The sequence below is a fragment of the Rhipicephalus sanguineus genome, chromosome 5, assembly GCF_013339695.2.
Source record: "Rhipicephalus sanguineus isolate Rsan-2018 chromosome 5, BIME_Rsan_1.4, whole genome shotgun sequence".
Taxonomy (NCBI): domain Eukaryota; kingdom Metazoa; phylum Arthropoda; class Arachnida; order Ixodida; family Ixodidae; genus Rhipicephalus; species Rhipicephalus sanguineus.
The window spans coordinates 109205618-109231371 of NC_051180.1; the positions used below are offsets into that span (position 1 = coordinate 109205618).

Sequence of the window (25754 nt, forward strand, 5' to 3'; positions counted from 1 at the left end):
TCAACGGCGCCCCTTATGGTCCCTTGCCCGACGAAATAACTGGTAAGCAAGCGACGACAGGCCTCGCACGCGGGGCGATGTTATCGCATGTGCCCTTCGCGCGACGGTGACGGCCGGGTCGTTTCGTCTCTGCTTCAACCGCGTTCGTCCCTAGCGCTAGCGCGCTTTTACTCACACGTGAAACAGACGATGCGTAAGCGATGTTATCGGTTTGGACTGTACAGATCAGCGGCGACCGCAAAATCCCGCTGACAGTAATGTCCATATAATTGCTATCGCAATACCCCCCCCCCCCCCCCCCCCCCCCCGCGCCGTCGGCATACTTTATACCTCCCCCCCCCCTTGCGTTGAGTAGATCTCCCGGATTCCATTTCTCCAAACTTGGCAGGTATGCTTGTTTTTTTCAGGAATAATATTAAGCTCAGGTGTTCGTTGCCTAACATCCCAGGAACTACAGTGGAACCTCGTTAATGCGTACCTGCCGGGAACGCCGCATAACTACGCACTAAACGGTAGTACGCATTAACCACCAAGTAAAAATTTTCATCTCCTCGCATACGCCATCGCCGCCAGCAAAGAAATAAATACAGTGTCACAGCAAATATTGCCTAAAGTACCCACTGCAATGCCTTTTACTTTTTTATTTTTTTGCCAAACTGGAGAAAAGATTCTGGTACTCTCGCACGACCGTCCGATAGTGCCGATAGCGCACGGTGGCGACGCCAAGGAGCATTTCGGAACTTTTACAACGTAGCGACAGAACGGACAGTGTCGGCTTTCTGTAATATATATGTGTGCGTCTGTACCGCGATCTGCTACTAAATGAAAACTGACACAGTTCCAGTGAAACGCGATACGGCTGCGTGGAGCCGATCGTCTTTTGGCTAGTTGCGTGCAGCGCGTCGCCTTCTCGGCTCACGCCGTCACTGCCGAGCCGCCGGGCCGCTTGCTGTACCGCACGCACGCATTTGTTGTGGGAGTGTTCTTCGTACCCACTTCGCTCCAGACCGTGCACAGATGCGGCTATGAGCACAGATGAGCTTGTTCAGTTAACGCGGCGATGACGAACTTCCTGCAAGCGATGCGCACTCCGTGACGCTCTAGCGGACCTGGCAGCGGACCGCTAGAGCATTTGGGTGGTCGCCTAATGAAAGCGTGCAGTATGGTTACAACAGCACTACGCCTGCTGAACCGTACACATGCGTTTAGCGTGATAGCGTCTATGCAAAGAGGTTTCTCGTCGCCCACGACCAGCAACGCTCAACTCCACAACAGCGAGCTGCTTTCGTTTCTACAAAGCGGCACGCGCTTGACCACGGCCCCGCACAACGAGGCGGCAGCGATCAGCGGCCCAGCACGTTCAGGTTGTCGCCTATTAAAAGCGTGCAGTAGGCTTAAAGTAGTGCTGCGCCGCACGCGTGGCCGAGCAGATATCTGAAGATACTTATTGTGATAAGGTTGTTGGCGGTAAGTCATGCTGGCGCGTTCGTCGGTGGCCGCCGCCTCACCTTCGTTCTTTCCCGATGCTTACCCACAAAGGTGTCGCCGCAATCGCGTGGAAGTCGGAATCAGTGATCGACCTATCTACGCACTTCTCGAAAAGACTGAAAACCTTTGGCGGCACATTGTGGCGTCGGGAAGTTCAGCGGTGCAGTAAAATTTTATGGCACAAAATGTTATCGTGGTACGCAGGGTACGCACTAACCGGTAGGCGTAGGGTGAAGCACTACGGCTTAAGCGGTCAGCGAATTCATTAGGCTCTATGAGACTTGGTCGGGGATTCGTCGCAACTACGTTTTAACCGTTAGTACGCTTAAAGCGGGTACGTATTAACGAGGTTCGACTGTATATAACTTACCTGTTTAAAATGGATGTGGGCCTTGTTCAGTACTATCGATAGGTGGTGTGGAAACAACAAACTTAGAAAAATGCAAATGTCTAGTACAGGTGAGATCTGTTATTTCAGTTTTATGAAGATTAACTAGCAACGTTCAACAGCCTAATAAGGGAACAAAAAGGCTGAAACAATGAATGAGTTATTGTCGCCAAGTATTCTCAAAACACGGATCATCAGAAGAAAGCTTTTAGGCCAAACAAAAACAGTTTAAGTGCAGCTAGGGGCCTCCCTATTCATGGTTGAAAGTTTACCAATGTCCTCTTGAGAGACAGGCCTACAACTAAAGCATTCTGGGCTCGTATTCTCAAACGATCGCAAGGGGCGATAGTATCGCGTTTGGTGACGTAGATTCTGATGCGTTCAATAACTGAAGAAACACTTGCCTGCGACGTCATTGTTGCACTGGCCGTTGGTGTTACGAATGTCTCGCAACACAGGAGTGAGTGTACCGTACAAGCGCAGAGCGACTCGAGTGCGGCGTTTTCGAGCGTATGGTGGCTTCTACGCAGTGGCCAGGCTTGGCTGTGGCCTCTTGAAATATAGGACGTGTTGAAAGTGCTTTCACTGTTTTTTTGTGCGATTGTTTAATGCACAGTATAACATTTAAAAAATGCAACTTTGCGTGAAATGTATTTTCGTTGCGAGTTTAACACGGCATACTTGGAGAGTTCAGCTGTAGTGTGTCGCCGCAGCGATATCGTCTCAACATCTCAGCGTGTTGCCGGCTCGCGATAAGCCACGCGAGCAACGCACGGTTCATGTTCCTGGGATGTTCAAACCACGAAGAAACAGGCGCTGGCTAAAAACGAGGACTGATAACACCCCAAGGTAATGCTCACTGAAAGCTTCAGCGCAAAAAATGCTGCGTACATCCCCTGAGGATTGAATACTAGAAGCTACCGCCTACGTCACTGAAATGCTAGTCTTCACCACCAACCGACGGTGATAAGGTGTGTTCGTTTATTGCAGGCATTGCAGGAGCGCCGTAGAGCACTGTCACGTCGACGGAAATACTAGATGGCGCCCTCACTTTTCCTGTTTTGGTCAATAGCCAATCAGCGCGCACCAAAGGCGATACTTTGGCAATTGTCGCCTTTTGAGAATACAGCCCCTGCCAGCACTGTCTGTGCTGCCGTTCGTGTTGACTAAATTCCGTGTACTTGGTTGAACACGAAATTCGCTTTGACTAAATTTTGCGACAAGTTTCGTGTTCGTGGTTGAAGTCCTTTTAAAGCGAAGTGGCAGGTTCGGTTACGAGACTGACATTTTTGCAGTAGTAGAATGCTTTTACTGGAACAAGATAGTGGAGAATTGAGATATCCTGGAAAGTCCTTATTTCTACAATGGGCCCAGCTAAGCTGATGATTATCATGATGAATTCATTGTTGATTCATTATTAAGTTTATCTTCAACATTGTTGAGTGTACATGCTGCTAAAGCACAGCATAAAGTGATCTCCATGTAGTCAAGTCATTGACTACATGGTCATTGACTACATCATTGGCAGCTTCACATGGTCACATCTAGTACCTAACCTACACCATGCAATGAAGAACGGTGTTTTACCAATCTGTTTAGCATCTTGGAGCAGCACGTTAACGTGCACGGAACAGTCTGGTCATACAAACACGGAAAGGAGAGAACGCCAGAAGACTTGTGGGATCTCTTGCGTTCAAGGAACAACGAACACAGCGCACAGTAGTGCAAATGTACAGAAGGGCATTTAGATGGACTTTCTGTACAGTAAGCCTGCTAGCTGAAACGTACTACCAATAGCATGCCAACGTAACACATTGCAGAATTGAGGAAGTTTGGCTCACTATGCCACTGTATCAGACGTGTGTCATTTGCTCCCTGCTTACGTCACTCACTGGTTATGTATCAGCATCAGCGCCGTATTTGTCATTTCTTGCTTGTCCTCATTTGTCACGCTCTTTGTTTCGTTCAAGATGGAATCACTGGTGATATTTTGCGACAGGAGGGCATCCGTGGGATAGTCCCATTGAGTGTGTGCGACCTGGTTCAAGACCAAGGCCAGAAAACTTATTCTCCATGGCACCCATATATATATTCTCGATGGGAAGTAGTGCCACTGTGGGAACACAGACGCCCTCACTTGCACTAGCATGCAACTGCGCCGACATCGGCATGGCCCGTGCGTAAAGACGAAACCAGATTGTAGGAGACACTAGCACCATGCTGTCATGACATCTTATTAGGCGATGTGAGGCTTTCGAGGAACCTTGCAGATTGAAATGGGAAAATTCACTTGAAAGTAAAAATTGTAGACTATGACGGTCTGAAAACAATGTGCAATGTTTCTATCATTTAGCAGATATTTTATATTTCTGACGGGGCATTTCAATTAGTGCACAACATATGCTGAAAGCAGTTGAAGCACAGCTTATGATGGAGTAAGGGCTTTGTAGAAGTTTTTGACGAAACAAAATGAATTTGCCATTGGAAAGCATGAGGCAGCATTTTGTATGCTAAATTTGGGAGGGCTGAGAAAAAGGAGGGGGGGAAGGGGGGTGGCTTGAGGAGGCGCAGGATAGGTTGTTTTCATTTCAAGTGGTAGTACAGTGAAATCGGGAGCTGGTTTCATGATGTCGTCTTTGAAATTGGGAGTATTAACAGTGGATGTTCCATATATGCAGTGATGCTTCGACGGTGCGGAGTGTGCGCTCCCTTCGCATCAGCCGGTTGCGGGCAGAGCTGCGCAAGCGCTACGAGGTCCTGTGCAAGCGTCACGCAGCAGCACGGCCTGCTCTGGAAAGGCAAGACGCCTTGGTCCGACACATGGCACGCGCAGCAGAGCTCTGTCCCGACGCCGCTGCCCGGTTTCTCATGAGTGATGGCGCCACCAACAACACATCAAGGTAAGCATGCTGTTCACGCATCCGATTCCAGACAAGGGCAGGAATTCAGTGCTGTGGGGCACGTTGTTGCATATACAACTCTATTGATTTTTATTTCCAAGGTATCGAGCGAGGATAGAAATGCAGTCTTTCTACTTTACTGCTGCATGAACATGGCGAATGAAGAAGTACTAGTTACGTTGTCAAGAAAAGTGATAACATTAGTGTGAATTGGCAGGCAGAGAAAGCTGACGTACTGTATTTATGCACACAATGGTCACACTTTTCTTCATTTAAAAATCTACGTAGACTCAAGGTGTGCGATTTTTAGACGGTGAAGTTTTCAGGAGAGTAATCGGGAGCACCGTGAATTCAGGCAAGTTGGAGGTTGGCATTCTTACGATGGCTATCATGACTACAGTAAAAGCTCGTTAATTCGACACCCGTTAATTCGGAAATTCGGATAATTCGGACGGCTCTATTGGTCCCGGCCGAAGTGCATGTTAATCTATGGGGCCAAACCTTCGTTAATTCGTCAGAATTGGACACTGCACCGCTTAATTCGGACAAATGTTGACGGCTGCTGCTACACAAAAGTGTGGTAAGGCAGCGCTGGCACCACTGGAGCGAAACCGAAACCTCAGTGCCATCGCTATCGTCATCAACTAGTGGGGGCGATCGCAGCGTCACCGAACGTCGGCGTCTTCTTTCTTCGCTCGCCTCCGACGCCATTTTCCCTTGTGTTGCGTTGGCACCGTCTCTTCTTGCGGAGTTCTCTTTTTTTCCCCGTTGTGACCGTGTTTACATGTGAGGCCCGAGCATGCGGCAGTAGCTGACGATGGCATCGGCGAGGTGTCAGCCGAGTCCAACGACGATGGCTGCCCTACCTTCGATGCTGTCCTTCCCTCAGATATGACCCTTCAGGACTACATCGCGATTGATGATTGTGTCGCCACGACTGGTCTCCTGCCCGATCAAGAAATTATTAATGATGTCGCGAACTCATCGCACCTCACGGGAAGTCTCGGAGGCTCTTTTGATATTAGAGGACGTTTGCCTGAGCACTTCCGACAGTTTGCGTGCTGTTGGCCATTTGGAAGAGTTAAGAAAAATTGTAATGTCAGCCGGAATCTGCGCGAAAACGCAGACGACCATTACAAAATACTTCAGCAAATAAAGGTATGCTTCTCCAACTTGATTTTAATGTTTTTCCTGTTCATTCGTTAATTCGGCATTCGGTTAATACGGACATTTTTTCCGGTCCCGTGAAATCCGAATTAACGAGCTTTTACTGTATAATGAAAAAGTTAGATTGTACAGGGGCTACCTTGGTAATAAATGCACACATAGGCTTCACATTGCGTGAATTGTTTCATGAAGAGCACAAAAATTGTTGAAAAATAAGTGAAACCTCATTAATTCAAACTCGGTCATTTCGAAATCCCACTTAATTTGAAGGATTTCTGTGGTCCCGTATTTTGCAATGTAAATTTGAGTTCATAATTTGAGGCGGCAGTCAGCACCAGCACGGTTAATTCAAAAACTTTGGGCGCCATGTGGCAATTGCCGAGCCCACTTTTGCCTCAAATCTGTGGAAATGGCGGCCCTTAGGAGCCACAAGCCAATGCAGTGTAGCTATACTAATGAATGACAGGTGAAGCATCTCAGCCTTGCTGCTTCCAACACAGAAAAAAAAAGAAAAAGAAAAGAAAGGCAGTCTCATGGTCAGCTAAAATCAGCCTACAGAAAGCCTGCGGTCAGCCTGCGGAAAAGAAGACATGCTTCACTGCAACACAGTGGTGACACTAGGGCAGCATGTTGCATGCTTCTCGCAACGTCAGCGCGTCATGATTTACCCATTCTGCCAACAGTCTTTGCCAACAGTCTTTGCCAACAGTCTTTGCCAACAGTCTTTGTGGGTGAAACCCGAATACATCTAAACAAAGCAATAAATACGCGTGGCAGTAATATTAACGGTGGTATTACCTTTTGCACTATCGATAGTTGGTCGATAGTAGTACTATCGATAGTTTGTTCACAATATCTATGGTTTCAAAAGAACTATCGATATTGGGAGAGGGCTTGTGTCCTGCAGTTCAGATATGCTGATGGTGAGGGATGTTGGAAAAAGCATGCTTATATTTGTTCCTTTTCTGCCTCTTTTCAGGCCTAAGCCTATGCCTCTGGAAAAGCGTACCTGCTGCTATAAGCATGAAAACGTGGTCTGCGCCAAGCCTGCTCTTCCGTACACGAGGCACTGTACAAAGCGTATCCTTGATGAACATATAGTGCTAATAGTATACGTGGCATTCACCACTTCCTTGTTTGTTTCAAAGATAGTCAGGCTGGGAATGTGTGTAAGCTTGTTAATGTTATGTGAATGTGTGGGAGTTGCGTGAAATGTTTCTCGCGGGTGTAGCGTTATTTAGAGGCAGAAAACGGGAGGTTCTTTCACTGGCGGCTCAGTGGGCAGTGTCATATCTACTAACTCCTGAAGTACTTTTTTTTTCCCAAGAAAGCTTACTGGTACACGATATACGTAGTACACGAGTACATTAGAATACGAAACTGAGAGATTACAGTAGTGACAAGATATGGGTGGTTTTACCAGTGAAGGCAAGCAGTGTGCAGCCTACTGTAGCTCAGACACAAGGTTTAGATTGAGAACTTCCTGGTCTTGTGGGCCTTGCGTGATGAATTATCAGAGTACCGTAAAAACCCGCGTATAATACGAGGTTTTTTTCCTAATATTAGCGTTCCAAATTTCCGCCTCGTACTATGTGCGGATCCGAATGAAAACCTGCTTGAAAAACCAAGTTGTGCTTGAAGTTTCGGTTTCGTAATGGTCGCGTGGCTACGGCTTCGTTTTGTGTATAAGTGGCTACGGCTTGGCTTCGTTACTTTCGCGCCCTCGCGTGGTAAAGGTGAGTACAGGCACCATTGTGTGATTGCGTTCTTTCTTTATCGCCGAGTATTCTGTAGCGTGTACCTTCACAGCGGACTTGTGCACGTGTGAACCTCGCTTCGTGAAGGTGCGACATGCCAGGGCCTCGAAAACAGTACTCGGCTGCATTCAAGAGAAATGTCATCACAGCTACCGAGAAAATCGGCAACAGTGCGGCCGGGAGACAGTTTGGAGTCACCGAGGGAAGTGTCCGCGGATGGTGACGACAAAAAGAAGCACTTTTCGCATGCAGCGGAAAGCGAAAAAGTTTTTGCGATCCGAAGAATGGGACATTCCCAGAAATCGAACTCACCCTGACAGAGTTCGTTCGAGAGCAGCGTGCGGCGCACTTACCAGTCAGCATGGAACTGATGCAGGTGAAAGCGCGGGAGCTGGCAAGAGAAAAGGGAATGTCAAGCTCGGACTTCAAAGCCAGCAAGCACTGGCTATACCGCTACATGTGCCGAGCCGGATTTTCCCTGTGCCGGCGAACCTCGATTTCTCAGAAGCTCCCTGAAGCCTTTGAAGAGCTTCTTGTGTCTTTTCAGCGCCATGTTATTTCGTTGCGCTGCTCGCGAGACTTCCAGCTGGGGCAAATCGGCAATGCCGATCAGACACCAGTTTACCTAGACATGCCATCGCCTCTTACCGTTCACGAGAAGGGCTCGTAGCAAGTCTGTGTTCGTACCACCAGCAACGAGAAGACGCGAGTCACAGTGATGTTATCGTGCACGGCGGACGGCCGCAAGCTCCCACCCTATGTCGTCTTCAAGCGCAAGACCATGCCGAAAGGTGAGGAGCTGCCGAAGAATGTCATCGTGAGATGTCAGGATAAAGGCTGGGTGAACGAGGACCTTGTCCTAGACTGGATAAAGCCCGTGTGGTGCAAACGGCCCGGCGCCCTTCTTTCTTTTCCATCTATCCTGGTGCTGGACGCGTTTCGCTGCCATTTGGCCGATTCACTAAAGAGGCTCTTGTGCGACTGCGGCACAGAACTTGTCGTGATCCCGGGTGGAATGTGTGGGAATCGAGCGCGCCCTTCCCTTTGGCGCCTCGTTCCCCAGCTAGCGCGCGTGTTGGCCCCGCGCGGCTCGAGCGCCGGGAACCACCGTTAATCGGCGGTATGGCGACCGCGGCGGCAGCGCCAGGCCTCTTTGTCTGGTGCAAGCCATGCGTCAGCCTCCCGGCGCACGCGTCCGGGCATGCCTCGACATGCTCACATGCTCACGCCACCAAGCTAGCTTACGTCACTGTGCAACGCTGTTCCCATTGGCCGCCAGTGACAACCCCCTTCCCCCTTGAGCTCGCTTCTGCCTGGCGCGGGCTTGCCCGCGGCAGATGCTCTCAGGCCGGCACGAGAGAGGTTGACGCGCTGCTCTAGCAGGTGGCTTCTCGTTCGTGTGCTCGACTGCTGCCATTTGTGTGATAGTCGTAGCGCCGCTGGCAAGCGTACTCGATCGGTCTTGCGGAGTTCCCTTTACGGCCTGCAAGCCCGTGACTGTCGTACTGTGCTGCATCTTGGGTTAATAAACCCGGGTTGTTTGTTGACATCCTGCTTCGAGTGCCTTTTCTGCGCCGTGCCGAAGTCGACGAACCCGGCCGTGGCGTCTTTGTTTGCTGCGGCAGTGGAGAACGTCGCGTCCCTTGCCGGTCACCTCGTAGGGTAAGCGTCTCGCAAACCTATCTCCACAAATGACATCGCATCTGCAACCTCTCGATGTTTGCGTGAACAAGCCTTTCAAGGATGCGGTTAGGCTCAAGCAGGCATCGCCAGCCACTCTATGCAAATGGATCGTTGACGCTTGGGCAAGCATCCCAGAGGACCTTATGCGTCGTTCGTTCAAGAAGTGCGGCATTTCTAATGCCCTCGATGGCACTGAAGACGAGTACCTGTGGGACGATTTGTCGGATAAGGAAATGTCCGAAGGAAGCGCAGTTGAAGACGGCAGCGATTGAAGTGGCGCGTCCATGTTCAATAAATGTTTTCTCCGCGCTTTCCTATCTCGTATTATACGTGGGTAATTTTTTTTTTTTTTTTCATTTCACACCCCTAAAATATCACCTCGTATTATATTCGGGTTCGTATTATACGCGGGTATTTACGGTAATGGCCGTATCTTTGCTATACAGATGCTTTTCCTGCTTGCTCTGCAGATGTGCCAAGCAGATGCTCAGCTTTAAAGTTACATTGACACACACTTGACCAGCACGCGAGTTCCTTCTGCCATAAATGTTAACACTGCAATCTCCTTGACCATCATTATTACCAGACATAATGTACAATGTGGACCAGCTCCTGTTCGAGCACTGCACTGCGAAATTTGCGGACAACACACAGTGCTGTGTTCCAGTGTTTGACATGTGCCACGAGCTGCCCCTCTGCCCGGAACATGCCAAAAAGAGAGTGAGTTCATCCTTTAAATCCATGAGTGCTTTCGTATCTGAAGGGTGCAGGTTCGGTCACTGCCGGCGGCAACTTGTCTTTTTGTGCACTTTACTTTCTTCACGTCTGTATCACAATTACTACAATGCACTTAAAACAGTACAATTAATGTCCCCTATACTTCCTTGGCTTCATTATCTGCTGGTTTTCATGGAGGTTTTGTCCAACATACAAGTGAGCCCTCAAAAATTCCCGTCTTTCATTCATTCGTTTCAATTAACGATATTGTGCTCTAACAAGGGAAAATGTTCACTGTGTTGCTCATAGCCAATGAATACTGAAGCACATACAGTAGACTCTCAGTAAAGGTAACTCTTATCTGCTGCTGCTTAAGTGGGACTGCCTCTAATATGATTGGTTTCATACCTGTACAGTGAAACCTCGTTAATACGTACCTGCCGGGAACGCGGCATAACTACGCACTAAACGGTAGTACGCATTAAACACCAAGTACAAATTTGCATCTCCTAGCGTACGCCATCGCCGCCAGCAAATAAATAGAGTACCACAGCAAATATTGCCTAAAGTACCCACCGCAAAGCCTTTCCTTTCTTTTTGCCAAAGTGGAGAAAAGATCCTGGCACACTCGCACGACCGCCCAATAGCGCGTAGTGGCGACGCCGAAGAGCGCATTTCGAAACTATTGCAGGGTCCAGGATACGCGGTCAACGCAGTGACCGACATAGCGACAGAACGGACAGTGTCTGCTTTCCGCGGTATATGTGCGTGCGTCTAACCGCGATCTGCTACTAAACGAAAACTGACACAGTTCCAGTGAAACGCGGTACGGCCGCGTGGAGCCGATCGTCTCCCGGCTAGTTGCGTGCAGCGCGTCGCCTACTCGGCTCACGCCGTCACTACCGGGTCGCTTGCTGTTCCGCACACGCGCATTTATCGTGGGAATGTTGTTCGTACCCACTTCGCTCCAGATCGTGCACAGATGCGGCGAGTAGCTTGTTCGGTTAACGCAGCGATGACGAGCTTCATGCAAGCGATCGATGCGCACTCCGCGATGCTCTAGCAGTCCTGGCAGCGGACTGAGGCGCGTTGGGTGGTCGCCTAATAAAAGCGTGCAGTATGGTTACAACCGCGCTACGCTTGCTGTATTGTATACGTGCGTTTAGTAGGTTTCTCGGCGCCCGCGACCCGCAACGCTAACTACGCAACAGCGATCTGCTTTCGCTTTACAAAGCGGTGCGCGCCTGATGACGGCTTAGCAGCGTTTGCTGTCGGGCTAGTTGGTACATAGCTGAAGTTCTTCGTCCCCGCCCGAGCATTTGTGCCATTAATTCAACTTCAGCCTTGAAGACGACCGCGCACAACGAAGCGGCAGCGATCGGCGGCCCAGCGCGTTCAGGTTGTCGCCTAATAAAAGTGTGCAGTAGGCTTAAAAAGTAGCGCTGCGCCGCATGCGTGCCCGAGCAGATAGCTGAAGATACTTATTGTGATAAGTCATGTCGGTGGCCGCCACCTCGCCTTCATTCTTTCCCGATGCTTCCCTCAAAGGCGTCACCGCAATCGCGCGGAAGTCGGAATCGGGGATCGACTGATCTGCGCACTTCTCAAAAAGGCGGAAGACCTTTGGCGGCACATTCTGGCGTTGGGAAGTTGAGCGGCGCAGTAAAATTTTATGGCACAAAAAGTTATCGCGGTACGCAGGGTACGCACTAACCGGTAGGCATAGGGCGAACCACTACGGCTTAAGCGGTCAGCGAATGCATTGGGCTCTATGGGACTCGGTCGGGGATTCGTCGCAACTACGTTTTAACCGTTAGTACGTTTAAAGCGGGTACGTATTAACGAGGTTTGACTGTATTCTGCATCCCTGTCCATCTCTCAGTAAACGGAACACCTGTTAAATCGAACATATTTGCCTGGTCCCTTCAGGTTCCGTTTAATGAGAGTCTGCTGTACTTCTGGCATTTTATGAGCATTTTCTTCTTTTTTTTTCCATTTTTTAGTTGGACTTAATAAGGAGACATTTAAACTTATTCTAAATAAAACAAAAGTCATGACTGAAGCGAGACGAGTGAAACAAGAAACTACGTCTGTTCACGAAATGTCACTACAGAAATGAATTCACACTTCATTATTGTCTGAGTAGGAGTTTTTCTTGGGCTGTTTTTTTGGGCAATCACTCGCGAAGATGGTTTTACTTTTGTGTAATTTTGTTTGATTTGGCACTGGACACGTCTGTGGCAGTGTTTTTGGCGCTGTGGCAAGCTCACTACCTTTGTACAGGGCTAAGATCATTGTCCGCCATATACATCGAGGCTTTTAATACGAAGACAGGCAGTCTAGCAAAAATGAAACTACATCCAGAAGTGATTGGCTGAAAATGAAGTCATCATTAGTGCTGTAGAACTCGCTTGGCATTGACCATTTTTAAAAACCACAACCAATTCATAGGAAGGTCATACTAGGCCTCCTACTGGCCTTGCCATCCATCAGTTGTTGATTCATTGGTAGTGAGCCACTGATCTGGAGTAGGGTTTCTCAGCTCTTCGTCTCTTGAAGCAGGCATCATACCGCATGCTCTGTGTCACTGTAATGTCACGAATAAATGGAATGTGAAAGCTTGCAACCACAGCACACTAAACACCGTAACAGTGAAGGCGGTATTGATTCGAACAGAAAACGAAGTTATGGCTTGTTTTGGCTATATTATGGATTTCATTGAAACTTGAAAGACCCCCGACAGCCAAATCTTTGTTTGTTACTTATGTTTTATTGAAGGAAAGGAGATGACTCCTAAAGGGACACTAAAGAGCAAAACGATTTTTCTCGCATTAGTAAAGTAGTCTCCCACGATACCAAAAACACCACGCTTTCTGCGCGAAGACGCTTAATAAACGAGAAAACGCGCAAAAAGAAAATACAGGTGGCGCCGCCTTGGAATTCCCGCACCATTTGCCGTGACGTCACATATTTTTATACGTGACACATATAACGTCACATATAGGCGCCTGCTTGGGCCTACGTAGTTCCTAATCGGTTAAATCGAAGTACATTGTCCTCTGCGGGGTCCAGAGACTTGACATAACGAGTTTGTGGAAATTTCATCGAGCCAGTGGCGCCAAAATACGTTAAATGCTCTTTGAAATCTTTTACGTCACGAATTACAAAGTTCGGCGCGAAATTTAAAAACGAAACCTTGAACTTGGTTTTCTCCTCTAATAATAAACCTAAGGTGGTGAAATAAACTACGCAAGAGTTCTCCGAGCACACTTTATCAATCTAAACCAATTCATTGTTTCTTTTTAGTGTCCCTTTAAGTAGAGCTGTGCGAATAGCAAAATTTTGAGTGCGAAGTGAATTCAAATATTGAAGTGTGAGTGTGAATCGAATCGAATATTTTTCGAATATTTCTCGAATATTTCTAGATTATTTTTGAATACTTCGAAGCGAAATTGCTCAAAGAAAGAGTTAGAGAGGATTCCTAAGCATATTCTTATGAGATAGCAACATGAAAGTGTTTCTTTTTGCTAGGTTGATGAAGCACTGGTAGGGTGGGGTTTCATAGTTGTCTTATCAAAGGCAATGTAGAGGCCGAATTCTATTTATGTACATGATTTGATGCAACCAAAGTGTTGCCCATATTCGAAATTTAGAATATTCGCACACCCCTACTCTTAAGGGCTCGTTTTTCTTTGTTAGACACAATATTAATGAGAACTAACAGACAATAATGCCAAGGAAAGTATAGGGGGTGTTATCTGTAGTATTTAGCATATAAATGTGAAGAAAGTAAAGTGGACGAAAAGATAACTTGCCGCCGGCAGGGACCACACTCGCCGCCATGGCTTCGATTGGTGCTGACTAACACTCCTAGGTTTAAATGCACATATATATCCCACAAAGGGGACGGGAGGATGACTGCCGCCGTTGCTCAGTTGTAGAGCATCGGACGCAGATTCGGTCCCTGCCGGCGGCAAGTTATCTTTTTGTCCACTTTACTTTCTTCACATTTATATGCTAAATACTACAGATAACACCCCCTATACTTTCCTTGGCGTTATTGTCTGTTAGTTCTCATTGTGTTTTATTGAGTAGGTCTGTGTCTGACAATCACAAAATTGAATCGTAAATTCTCTGAATTAATGTATAATTGATGCTAGCATCATTAATTATTGCAAGTTATGGTGTCACTTCAAAATGCCTGCTCAAAATTACGAGAAGCTAGCATCTGACTGCGATGGTGTGCCATAACATTCATGTGCTCGAACTTTGATGACATTGAGAGCACACTTTTTGTGTGGGAAGGAATGAAACGACTTGAGTGCTGCGGTATCAGCCAGGGTGTGACTCGCCAGGCGTGTTCTCTTGCCAAAGTTTTTGTCTACAGCTACTACAATAGCTACTATAATATGACACGAAACACACCCAGCTGCCCAGCAGTCACTTTGCAGTCAAGAGTGTGCCCTTTCAGAGAATGAGAAAATTCCTCCCTAAGCTACGTAAACTCCACTGCTGTAAGCAGCCTGACAACAGAGCCCCGTTGTGCACCAGTCTAGGTAATGTTGTGTCCTCACCAGAAACTTGTCTGTGACATCGACAGTACTTGTGGAATTGCCAAAATGTCTTGACAGATTCCGAGCAGCCACTAAACAGGTTGTATTGATGACGATGTTGCGAGTTGATGCCAACTCGGATAGGTATCGCATACGACATTTTTTAGCACGAAAGTGTAAAGCAAAGAAGTCTTGGGAAGAGAAGAACACTGTGCACAGGGTGAGCGTGAAAATCATTAGTGCTCGCCCTGTGCACTGTGTTCTTCTCTTTTCAAGATTTCGTTACTTTACACTTTTTCGCTAAAAAATGTTGTATGTGATACAACACCAACTCGCTCAACATGAAGTTTTATTCAGATAGGTATTCACACCCACTTTAAAACCATATCAAAATATGTCAAAAGCTGTCTGCCAATAATATGCGGTCAGAGATATCCGTGTATGTGTGGAGATGGCACAACACTAACATTTTCTGTTTGAAATTTTGGCATCATTAGTCTTTTAAACATACAGGCTTAAAAACCAGAGCCTTTTTTAATATTGTTGTAAAATGATGAGTTTTTGCAGCTTGAATGTAATTCAAGGTTCAACTTAAAGTAGAAAATTGGGAGACGAACTCTTGCTACAATAAAGTAAATACAGTATTATTGCATGACGCCTTTCGTTGCCTCCCCCCCTTCTTATTTTTTTATATATAGTCTGTAGGAAAAGTGCCTAATGCATGTTAAAAGGTAGCAGTGATTTTCCTGTAGCGCCTTTCTCACAATGTGCTTGGGCTTGCCTGCCCTTCTTATGTTTTTCAGGACAACTACGACAAAATGGCGGCTGAGCCCAAACCGAAAAAGCCCCGCAAGAAGTCTAAACCTCCTGCGCTGACACGGCCACCCAAGAGGGGCAAGAAAAAGAAAACTGCAGCTCCAGGCATGACATCACCACCTCCGATGGCGCACTCTCCATCATCATCATCATTTTCATCATGTGTGCCACTCGAGGTGCTCATCCAGTCACCTGTCTCCTCCTCGTCTTCCTCCTCTCCATGCTCCTCACGATCACCCCCATTCCTCGGTGGCAGCGACTCCTCACCAGCTCTGTTAGCCAGTTTGGTGAATCCACAGGGACTGTCTGCTCAGGCGTCTGCAATGACAGCACCACCCATCGGTGTGAGTTCCCAGCAACCCCTGCTGCAGATGGTAACGGCTGGATGCCCTGCTGTGCGCATCAAGACAGAGCCCAAGTCTCCCGTCATGCTGCACCACTCGCTGCCCTCTTCTTCCACGGCTCACACGATGCCAGTCTTGACGAGCCACCCCATGCCAAGGTCAACAGCGACAACATCCCACGTTTCCATGGCAACAGCGGCAGCAGCGCCTCACGTTATGGCAACAACTCGAGCAATGACCGTTCACCACCCGCCACTGCCAGTCGCCGTTGCTGCCCCCACCACGGCAAGCCAATTGGTGAGCGCTTCGGCAGCTGGCATGCTGCCTGCTGTGGCACACCCGTCAACTACCGTGCACCTGGCAACTGGTGCACCGACGGTCGTGCGTCCATCTGCAGCGAATAACTCGCACATGGTGGCACAAGCCACGGTGGCCATACCGCATTCCTCAACCATAGCTTTGGAGCAGCCTGGTGAGTGTTACGTGAACCATTCTCACTCTATGTAACATAAGAGTGCCTACAAATCAGTACCATGGCACTGTGATAGTTTTTGTGTAGTACGAGTAGCCACATGGCCTACTCCTGCAAAACTTGAAAACATCATCAATTCTTCATAGGAATTTACAGAAATGAATGTATGATTACTGAAATCCCCACAGTCTAACTTTTTATTAAAGCAATGTCCTTTAAAGTTCATGTGTGACCTTTGAAGAATAGTTGATTTTAGACATTGTTTTGGATGCCACCAAAAAGCACAAGGGATTACTTACTTAGCTCACCTGCACTTTTGAATGCATGCAACAAAACTATTGATTTGCGCATGGGCGTAGGCCACTGCTGCTCTCTAAAAAGCACAGTACCTAATACAGACACACAAGAGTGGTGTTTCTTCCAAGAAGCTCTTGGCTCATGAGAGTTTCAGTGTCTGGGTATTTATTGTTGTACAGTCGAGCCTGTTTATAACGAACCTGAGTGTGACGCGGCGCCCGTTCGTTGTATCCCGAAGTTCGTAATAAATGAAAAAACAGCTTTTAAAAAGTTACAAGTGAAAACCCAAAATTTATTTTTTCGCAAAAAAGTCCGTGATGCACGTCTGCTTTGAGAGTGCCAATGCGATAAGGGTGGTCTCCAGTTTATTTAAAGCGGCAGCATGCTCCTCGCCGAGGCCCTTGGCATAGACAAGTTGCCTGAGGCTATCTATGTAGCCAATTGCTACAGGCACGCTTGTGGGCGCTGGCTCCAACGTTTCATCGTCGTCGTCATCTGATTCCTCCAAGTCGCTCTTGCCGTGCAGTTCATTGACAATGCCCTCATCCGTGCACGGTTCCGCGGTGTCGGCATCATCATCGGCCATAACGAAATCATCCCAGCAGATGTCCCGCCCTCCCATGTCGGAGTCGACAACACGCTGCCACAAATCGCCGCCGGAGTGGTCCTCTTCGGAAGCTTCAGGGTCGGCATCGGCTCCGATGTCGGCGAAGCCGGCCTTGCGGAAACAGTTTTGCACACATGTAGCCGTTACTTCCGCCCACGAAGCCTTTACCATATCCGGAGCTGAGTACAGCGACACCCGAAGCGGAAGGTTGGCTGCCGGCCGGTCAACAGCTATGAGCATGCGCTCCACAACGCGGCGCCTATAATAAGCCTTAAACGCGCGGATTATGCCCAAGTCAAGCGGTTGCACTTTCGACGTTGTGTTGGGCGGCAGGAAAAGCAGGGTCACTGCCGTGAGAGAGGCTTGTACATGGTGCGTGGAGCAATTGTCGACCACAAGCAGCACACGCCTGCCTTGCTTGTGCATGTCGCAGTCTTAACTCGCTCAGCCACTCTGCAAATAAGTCGCGCGTCATCCACGCTTTAGCACTATGCCTGTAACGCATAGGCACATAGCCCCGAAAGCAACGCGGCTTCTTTGACTTGCCGATTACAAAGGGCACGCGCCGGTCGCTGCCATCCATGTTAGTGCACAAAAGCGCTGTTACGCGCACTTTACTGTGCTTGCCACCAGCACATGTGTCGCCTTTCATGGCGTGCGTTTTTCTTGGCAGCATTTGGTAGAATAATGCAGTTTCGTCTGCGTTATAGACTCGCTCCGCATAGCTTAAAATAGTGTCTCGATTTGCTTCAAGCCACGAGGCAACGTCTTGGTCGCCGGCCTAGGCCGCCTCACCGACAATCGATTTAAAAACAATGCCATGACGCACCTTAAACTGATGTAGCCAGCCATTTCCTGGGCAGAAGTCGGGAAAATCCAACAGAAATGCGAAGTCTTTCGCTTTGGCCAGCATCATAGGACCACTTATCGGAATGTTCCGAGCCCGCGCGTCGACAAACCCTTTCAGAAGCGCTTCCTCCACGTCCGCGTAGGTGGCCCTCCGCAGGCGCTTGCTTTCTGTCCGTCGAGTTGGCATTGGCACTGATTATCTTGTCCTTGTTCTTTAGAATCGTTGATATCGTTGACATGGACACACCGTACTTCTTAACCAGCTCGCAGTTTTTAGCGCCTTGAGCTAGCTCGTTTAGAATGGCTCGCTTGGTAGAAATGTCCAGCGCTTTTCACTTCGTGCCATCTGTTTGCGCGGAGGGCTTCCCGTCCGCCATCCTGACACACACGCACACCAACAACGAGCAAGACGCGCACGTGCGACACACAAGCAAGTAAGCGTAGAACGGCTCTGCGCCCTGTCTGAGCTCGTTTCTACCCAGAAAAAGAAACTTCGGAATTCGAGCCGGCGTGGACAGGCGGAGGAGTTGCGATAAAGGGGGAAGAGAGGAGAACGGCCTTGGGATAGAGTCACTGTACTTGGGAGAGTGGCCTACGCGCGCAGCGGTCAGAGAATCTCATTGGGGCGCCTGTTCGCGGAAGGGTGAAAACGGCTTTCGCATGGGACGGATCGTGAAAAGTTGAACTTGCGCGGCTTGCGATAGGTTTAGCATTAAAAGATGGGAAAAAAGTGGAGTGTATCAAAGAACAAACTGATGGGAAAGATAACCAGTGGTAAGTTAGAGTGGCATGTGAAGCGCAGCTGGGTATGATAGAAAGTTTGGTGGGGCGATGAAATTTTACATTTTGCAGGCATGAAAATGATATGAGTTAGTGCAAGATGGCGTCGGAGATAATTCGTCCTGCAGTGGACATAAATGTGGTGTGATGGTGGTGACCTTCCTGATCAGGAAGGCCAGGTTTCTTGTATAACATGCATTAATTCCTGCCCATTCAACAATAGCTTGGGTTATTATCATTTGGCTTTGCAGCAAAAGCTAGTTAATTTGACTCTCGTTAATTCGGAAAATTGGTTAATTCGGACACGTCATCTGGTCCCTGTAAATATACGCATCACTCTGAGACTGGGTGCTCGTTATTTCGGACAGATTTGACCGCAAATCGGATAATTCGGTGGCTAAGGTATGTTGAAAAAACTTGCATTTATTGTGTTTATTTCGACCATTCGATAATTCGGACATTCGGTTAATTCGGACATTTTTTTCCGGTCCTTAGAAATCCGAATTGATGAGCTTTTACTGTATCAACATTTTTAGTTTTCTTTTCTCCCTTATGAAGCGGTGACTGTGACAGAAATGCATGCATATGTAAAGGATGTTAAAGCAAGTGCCAGCTGAGGATTGCATATGTCTTTTATCGCTCATTCCAGCTGCTGCTGTTGTGGGAGCTTTAGGTGCCTCCTCGATGGTTGAAAGCTATGGCTACGTACCTGTGTTGGCAGCTGCCAGTGGCATAAACACAGAGACGGTGGCAAAGGAACTTGTGGAGAGAATAGAGCCCGATCTGGCAACGGATCTCGAAAACCAGTTCTCACCAGGTTCGTATTTGACAGTCTATCAATACGTGCTGCCAGCTAATACATTTGCGAACAGTTCTACGCAGTAAACATTTTCATTTTTTTCTCATTTCCTTTTATTTGGATAGGTGTGAGTTACAGAATTTCAGATTTGTTGCTGATGGATGAGCTAGCTCTGGTGTGGAAGCTACACGTAGTAACAATTGTATCCTGTACCTTGATATCCCCACTAATACAAACTGTCATTTATTACATGCAGATTTTCCTGGCACTAAAGTTGTGCTCGTTGTTAACATTTTTATAAAAGAAAGCTGAAGGACTAGAGCCCAGCACAGATATACCGAGCTTGAAAGGGATCGTGAAATAATTTGATATACCAAATTGTGCCAATATTAGCTCGTAATAAAACCCATGCACACCTCCTGACATTTGCCTAAACTCGTAACAAACAGGAGATTACTGGTCGACGTATCCAAAAGCAGAAACATCAATAAGCACACCACAGTGATAAATGTTTTATTTTATGAGCAAACAGCAAAACAGCTTGACGGGGCTCAACTGGTTGCACACACAAAGTGCGCAAGCAGCGAGAAGTGCACAAAAAAGAGAAAGCCAGTTTGGTGAGGAGGAAGATATACACTGCTGCATAAACAGGCCTTTACACTATCTTCAAAATGTCAAGAAAGCGAGGCGTGTCGTCATTTCAAATGAGACAGCTGCCACAGGTGAGAAGTGTAATGGTATCATTCTGGATCATCGCTTTGGCAGTGTCCTGTGACTTTCACAGACTGTGACAAGGAAGGGGACTGGTGGCAACGAGTCCTTCAAAGTGGAGTTCTTTTAAAAGATCAAGTACAGGCCATCCAGAAGGCCCACGATACGGTGGTAAGGTTAAACCTTACTGTGCTGGTGTGGGAGCCGCCTGTGTCAACCTAAGGGCTGATCTTCAGGACCCGAATAAAGTTCATCGTACCGTGTCGGTGCGTCTCAACGATGCTGAACATCCGGGAAGCTTCTCGCTGTTTCTCATGCCTTTGCTGTACTGTGAACAGTTGAGTAATGTCAAAGCATCTCGCACCCAGGCACAAGAAATAAGTGCGCGGAGACAAGTGGGGTCAGTCTGTCAAGGAAGAAGTGAGGAAAGACTGTAGCGCTGAGAAGACAGGGGGGCTGAGAATGACTAATCTTTTGCTACGTGTGCACGAACTTCATGCACGTGCGGTTCAGTGCACTTTGAGTTTTTCACTGCCCCGCCATGGTGGTCTAGCGGTTATGGCGCTCAACTGCTGACCCGATGGTCGCGGGATCGAATCCCAGCCCGGCGTCTGCATTTTCGATGGAGGCGAAAATGTTTGAGGCCCGTGCACTTAGATTTAGGTGCACGTTAGCCCCAGGTGGTCGAAATTTCCGGAGCCCTCCTCCACTACGGCATCTCTCATAATCATATCTTGGTTTTGGGACGTTAAACCCCAGATATTATTATTATTATTGAGGCCTTCACTGTGGTGCCGCGTTCAATGTATCGAAAGTGCAGTGAGGAATTTTATATACGTGTGCGCTAGCCCTATGCATTTGCATGGGATTTTCAAGGGGATTTTACATCTGTTCGATATACACACTAATTCGTTAGCATTATGCTGGTTCGACTGTGCTTGTCATAGTCGGGCAAGTCCTTGTAGTTTCTCGTTTTGCACATCACCAAATAAGTGTCTGCCGAGAAATGCATTTTGAAGAAACAATTTATGGCCCTTGGCACTTTTCCTACATGTGGTCCAGCTTCCACTTCGTCATGTCAATGTGGGGCACCGCGCTTGTTGCGCCATGGTACAACTGTGGAAATGAAACTTGCATACGAGTAGCTTTAAGTGGGACTGTATAAGCCTTACGTGTGTTTTTGTAACTATGAAAAGGCTAGAGATTTTGTATCTTTCTTTCATGCATGTGTTAAAAAATGCTGGCAAGTTGACATGCCTCATGCCAGATGCCATAGGCCAGCTTCTTTTGGTTCTCATTTGGCAAGTGCCCATTTGGAAAGGACTTGTGCAGATTATACTAGTTTGTTATAAATTACTTCAAGGGTTTTCAAGACACCGATGCTTTCAGTGGGGGTTCTGGCCTATACAAAGTGGGGTTGTTTAGTTGATTGGATGCACAGGCCGTTGTAGAGACAGAGAAGCTCAACACAATGTTTTGTTGATGCTCTGTATGATGTTACGCTCAAGCATCACGCATTGAAATGCTTTGTAAGTGCAGCAGACTTTTAATCCCAAAGTTCCCCTAAAATTATCTTGAAAAATGCATGACTGCATTGTTCCCCACATTTCCCTCATTACTGGTAGTTTTAGTCGGTGGTTTAGTTTAAACTTCTTCCTTGCCATTTAGAAAATCACATTAGACAAGCCAGTATTGTGTTGGGATTTCGTACTGCGTGTGACATTGGACAAGCTAGTGTTGTGCTGGGATTTCGTAGTGCGTGTGACCATTTGGAACTTTACTTTTGCAGACACAATAGAGAAATCTTTGGAGCTGCCGCTTGATGCAGCGGAGCTGGCCAGCCAAGCAACAAAGCTGCTTGAAGAGCATGATTTCACGGAAGTGTTAAATAAAATATCCGACGATGCTTTCAGCGACTTCTTTGCAGGTAAGCTCGATATGGTTGTGGACACTGTATCCTGGACTTGTTCTTATTAATCAGAAGCAAATCAGAAGAAACAGTAGAGCTATTACTAGTCCCGTTCCTGCAAGTTTTGCACATGATAGTAAACTGTCTCTTCGATGTGTGTGCACCTAGCGACATGAATTGGCCAGCGCACTACAAGTTCCATGTACCATATTTTCCGGTGTATAAGATGCACCTTTTTTCCTATATTTTCGCTAGTGTGTCTTGTAATATGCAAAAGGACATATGATTCTGTGAGACCAATATGTCCATATTTCATTCGAGAGTATGATAAACTGAGCACGAGAGCATTCGTAAAAAGATGTCAATCTTTTTATAATAGTGAAGCGGGTGGGGTCTTATATGTCAGCTACTTGTTGTTCAAGCAGTGTGGCAACCACGGAGATTGCGGCCGCAATAAAAGCCAGCGCCGTCACGCGCACTATTGTACTGTCAGAATTGTTTGTCCTTAACCTTTTGTGACTCTTTGTACACAATTGTGTACATCACTTGTCTTTGCTAATTGCGTCGACAAGTAGCGAAGAAAGAGCACGAAACATTGAGGTTCGGATATGAAATGGACCTCCTGCATAATAAATGTCTTCAATTAACTTCGTTTTCCAGTGCACTGCTGCATATGATCACTTTGCTGAAGGCACTACCATGTTGGACGAGTCATTCATTTCCATAAGCAACGTCAGAAGTACAATTTTTCTTTGCTCGAAATGAACATAACCGAAAACAATTTTGCACCATATTTCTAGCCCGAGATCTGATTCCATTTATGCAAAAACAGAACATGAGTGACTCCAGGATAAATAGAAATTTATTTACAATTTAATTAAGCTTAATCAGTATAAGACACATAAATCAACATTTATGACAATATTTTTGTGTGTAACAGAATATCGAGTGCCTTGCAACAATGTTGTGTAAGTTTGAAGCAATTGCAGACAGTTCTTCACAGGTTGCGTCTGAAAGGGTTGAACGAAGCATTAAGCCCACAGAAGTGAGGCAATAAATAAAAAAGGGCACCACAATGTTTCAGTGTAACATTTTAACGTCCACAATACCAGTTACAAAAACGAAAATACCACTTCGTTATCATCATCATCAGTCTCCCTGTGAGGTGTCGCTGCAGTCCAGCAGTATTCGCAGCTTCAGGCTTCTGGTCGCCATTTATGTTTTGTATGCGTGTGTTTAGGCCAGCGCAATTTTTTTTTTCCTCCATGGGCGGCACAATCGTTTGTGTGTCCCTGCCAAGCCTCGTAATGCCGTAGAGGCAACCTCAGCGATGTGCTTCAAGGTGCTTACAACGCTGCATAAAGGAGTTACTTGGAGGCTGACAACGGCATCCAAGCGATGCTGCCAACCGAGGCGGAGGATGTGGCTTCGAATCCGCTGGAATAAATATTGGTCTTCTGCACCTCTGGACAGCGCTATTTACAAGTTTTATAGTGCTGCTTACATATATTCAGTGCCACGTGTGACTACGCATTTTGCACTGAATGTACTCTGCGCGCATCATTCTGTTTTATCATGTTGACAGAGTTGAAAATTGATTAGTCTTTTATATCTTTTTTCCCCACAAAAGTCGTAAAAAGTAGGGGGTGCGTCTTATGCAAAGGTGCAACTTATACACAGGAAAATACGGTAGTTGGAATTGTAAGGGTAAGATGGTTTTGTTGTGCCATTAATAACCTTTCATTATGGTATGTATATACTTTTTCTGAAAGTTATTTATTGCATGTACCCAGTCAGAGTTGTTAATTTGCAGTTTCAATTGTGTAATTAACTTTTTTACTGGACTTGTTAGTGTTACTGCCTATTATAGCAGTGCTGGAAGTGTAAATAAGAAACATTTTCTGACACTGTGTTTTCAGCACTGTTGTCTTACATAACGTTATAGCTTGATGAATGTTATGTTGCCTTATTACAGCATACATGTGTTTTGTGGCGTGGTTCACAATGGTACAGTTGCTGTTTTCTTTAGTAGCTGATTGGCTATCTGGAAAGTGTTCGGAATAGAATACTGCTAGCGTCTACCTTTTGATGAACTAGACAGCTTGCTTATAGTTCGTCCTAATACATGTGAATATTGGGTGCTGAGCTGTGCTTGTGTAGTACAAAATGCCACAGAGCTTGTGAAAGCATGATACAGCAAACACCCATGAGATGAACTCGGTTATGCCGAACTATTGCATATGCTGAACCTGGGAATGCTTGTTTGGTTTTCCGTAGACCCAATTAAAAAAAATTATTAATAAAAGTCTGCTTAAGATGAACCACTTCACACATGCTCTTCTGTTAAGACAAACTGTTGCAGTGGCCGCCACCGCTGATTGTTCTGCACGGCGAGTATGGCATATGTTGAAAATTGTCCAGTTTACTGTTTGGCAGGTACAGTAGAACCTCGTTGATACGTTCCCGCTTAGTATGTTTTCCCGACTCCTACGCTCGAAATCGCGAAAATTAAAAATAACCCAATACAGTTGTGTGTAATACGTTCCAGGAAAATACGATTATTCGGCAGCAACGTTCAGCACTGCGGAAAACTGTGGTCGTATAATACGTTTTGTACTCGGAAACCCTCATTCAGGTGTGCAAAAAGGGCCCTCTCGTGTACTTGTGAAGCGCGAAGTGGCAGAGAGCAGCCGCGCGGCAACGGCAGCTTCTTCGCAGTGCCTCCCCCCTCCCGCGCTCTCTCTGCTTTGCACAATTGTCCCCTCCGCGTCTCTTCCGAATTGCTCGATCGCCGCTCTCTGTGAACCACACACCGACCCGAAGGCAGGCGGCGACGCTGGCCGTCAAAATCTTCAAACGGCCTGCCGCGAAAACGCACATGCCGCCGCCGTATCGCCACCGCTGCACAACACGCCGCGACCCGTAACCATAGCAACGTCGACATTGTGCCCAGTGAATATGGCCGATAATTTCCCGCACACTTTTCTCCCGGAGCGCATTCGTTTTTGGGTTGCTCGGCGTATTTCTCTGGCTGGGCAATTCTGCCTACCAGCGGGTCGTCAGAAGCTGCCAGAAAAGATTTGTTCTGGAAGATATCTGGGAGGTTTCTGGTTATCAGACGCCAAAACGAGACGATGCGCGCTCGCCGCCATCTTTGTGAGGACTCGACAAATCAAAGTGTGGGCGTTTGGGGACTTCACTTTTGGTTGCCATTACGCCGGGCGTTAGCTTTTAAAGCCCGTTCCGCCATGCGAGATGGTGCGATTACGAGTGGCGGCGAACATAGCGCATGTCTCAAGTTAAGACAGAACGCAAACTGATCAGCGCGAGTGTGCGACGTAGTAAGCGATAGCCGCGAACAGCTGTCGCTTTCGGGGACGCTTAAGGGGGGACGCGCCTTTCGTATCGCGAAAAATGGCATAAAATCGGTTTTTTTTGAAAATCGCATTTTCAGTTTCTGTAGACCCTTTTCTATCAGATTCCAAAATATCTTCACCAAAAACCACGTAGAAGTGCT

At 47.2% G+C, this 25754-nt stretch overlaps 1 protein-coding gene across 1 annotated transcript in view; it reads left to right on the top strand.

Moving 5' to 3' along the window:
• The window catches only part of LOC119394119 (uncharacterized), a 50281-nt gene that overhangs the window by 18784 nt on the left and 5743 nt on the right, over positions 1-25754 (top strand). Inside the window, exons 5-10 of the mRNA XM_037661367.1 lie at positions 4555-4776; positions 6923-7023; positions 9970-10103; positions 15457-16285; positions 19468-19635; positions 22118-22255. Coding sequence (XP_037517295.1) covers positions 4555-4776; positions 6923-7023; positions 9970-10103; positions 15457-16285; positions 19468-19635; positions 22118-22255 — 1592 coding nt within the window. The remainder of the gene's footprint in view (positions 1-4554; positions 4777-6922; positions 7024-9969; positions 10104-15456; positions 16286-19467; positions 19636-22117; positions 22256-25754) is intronic.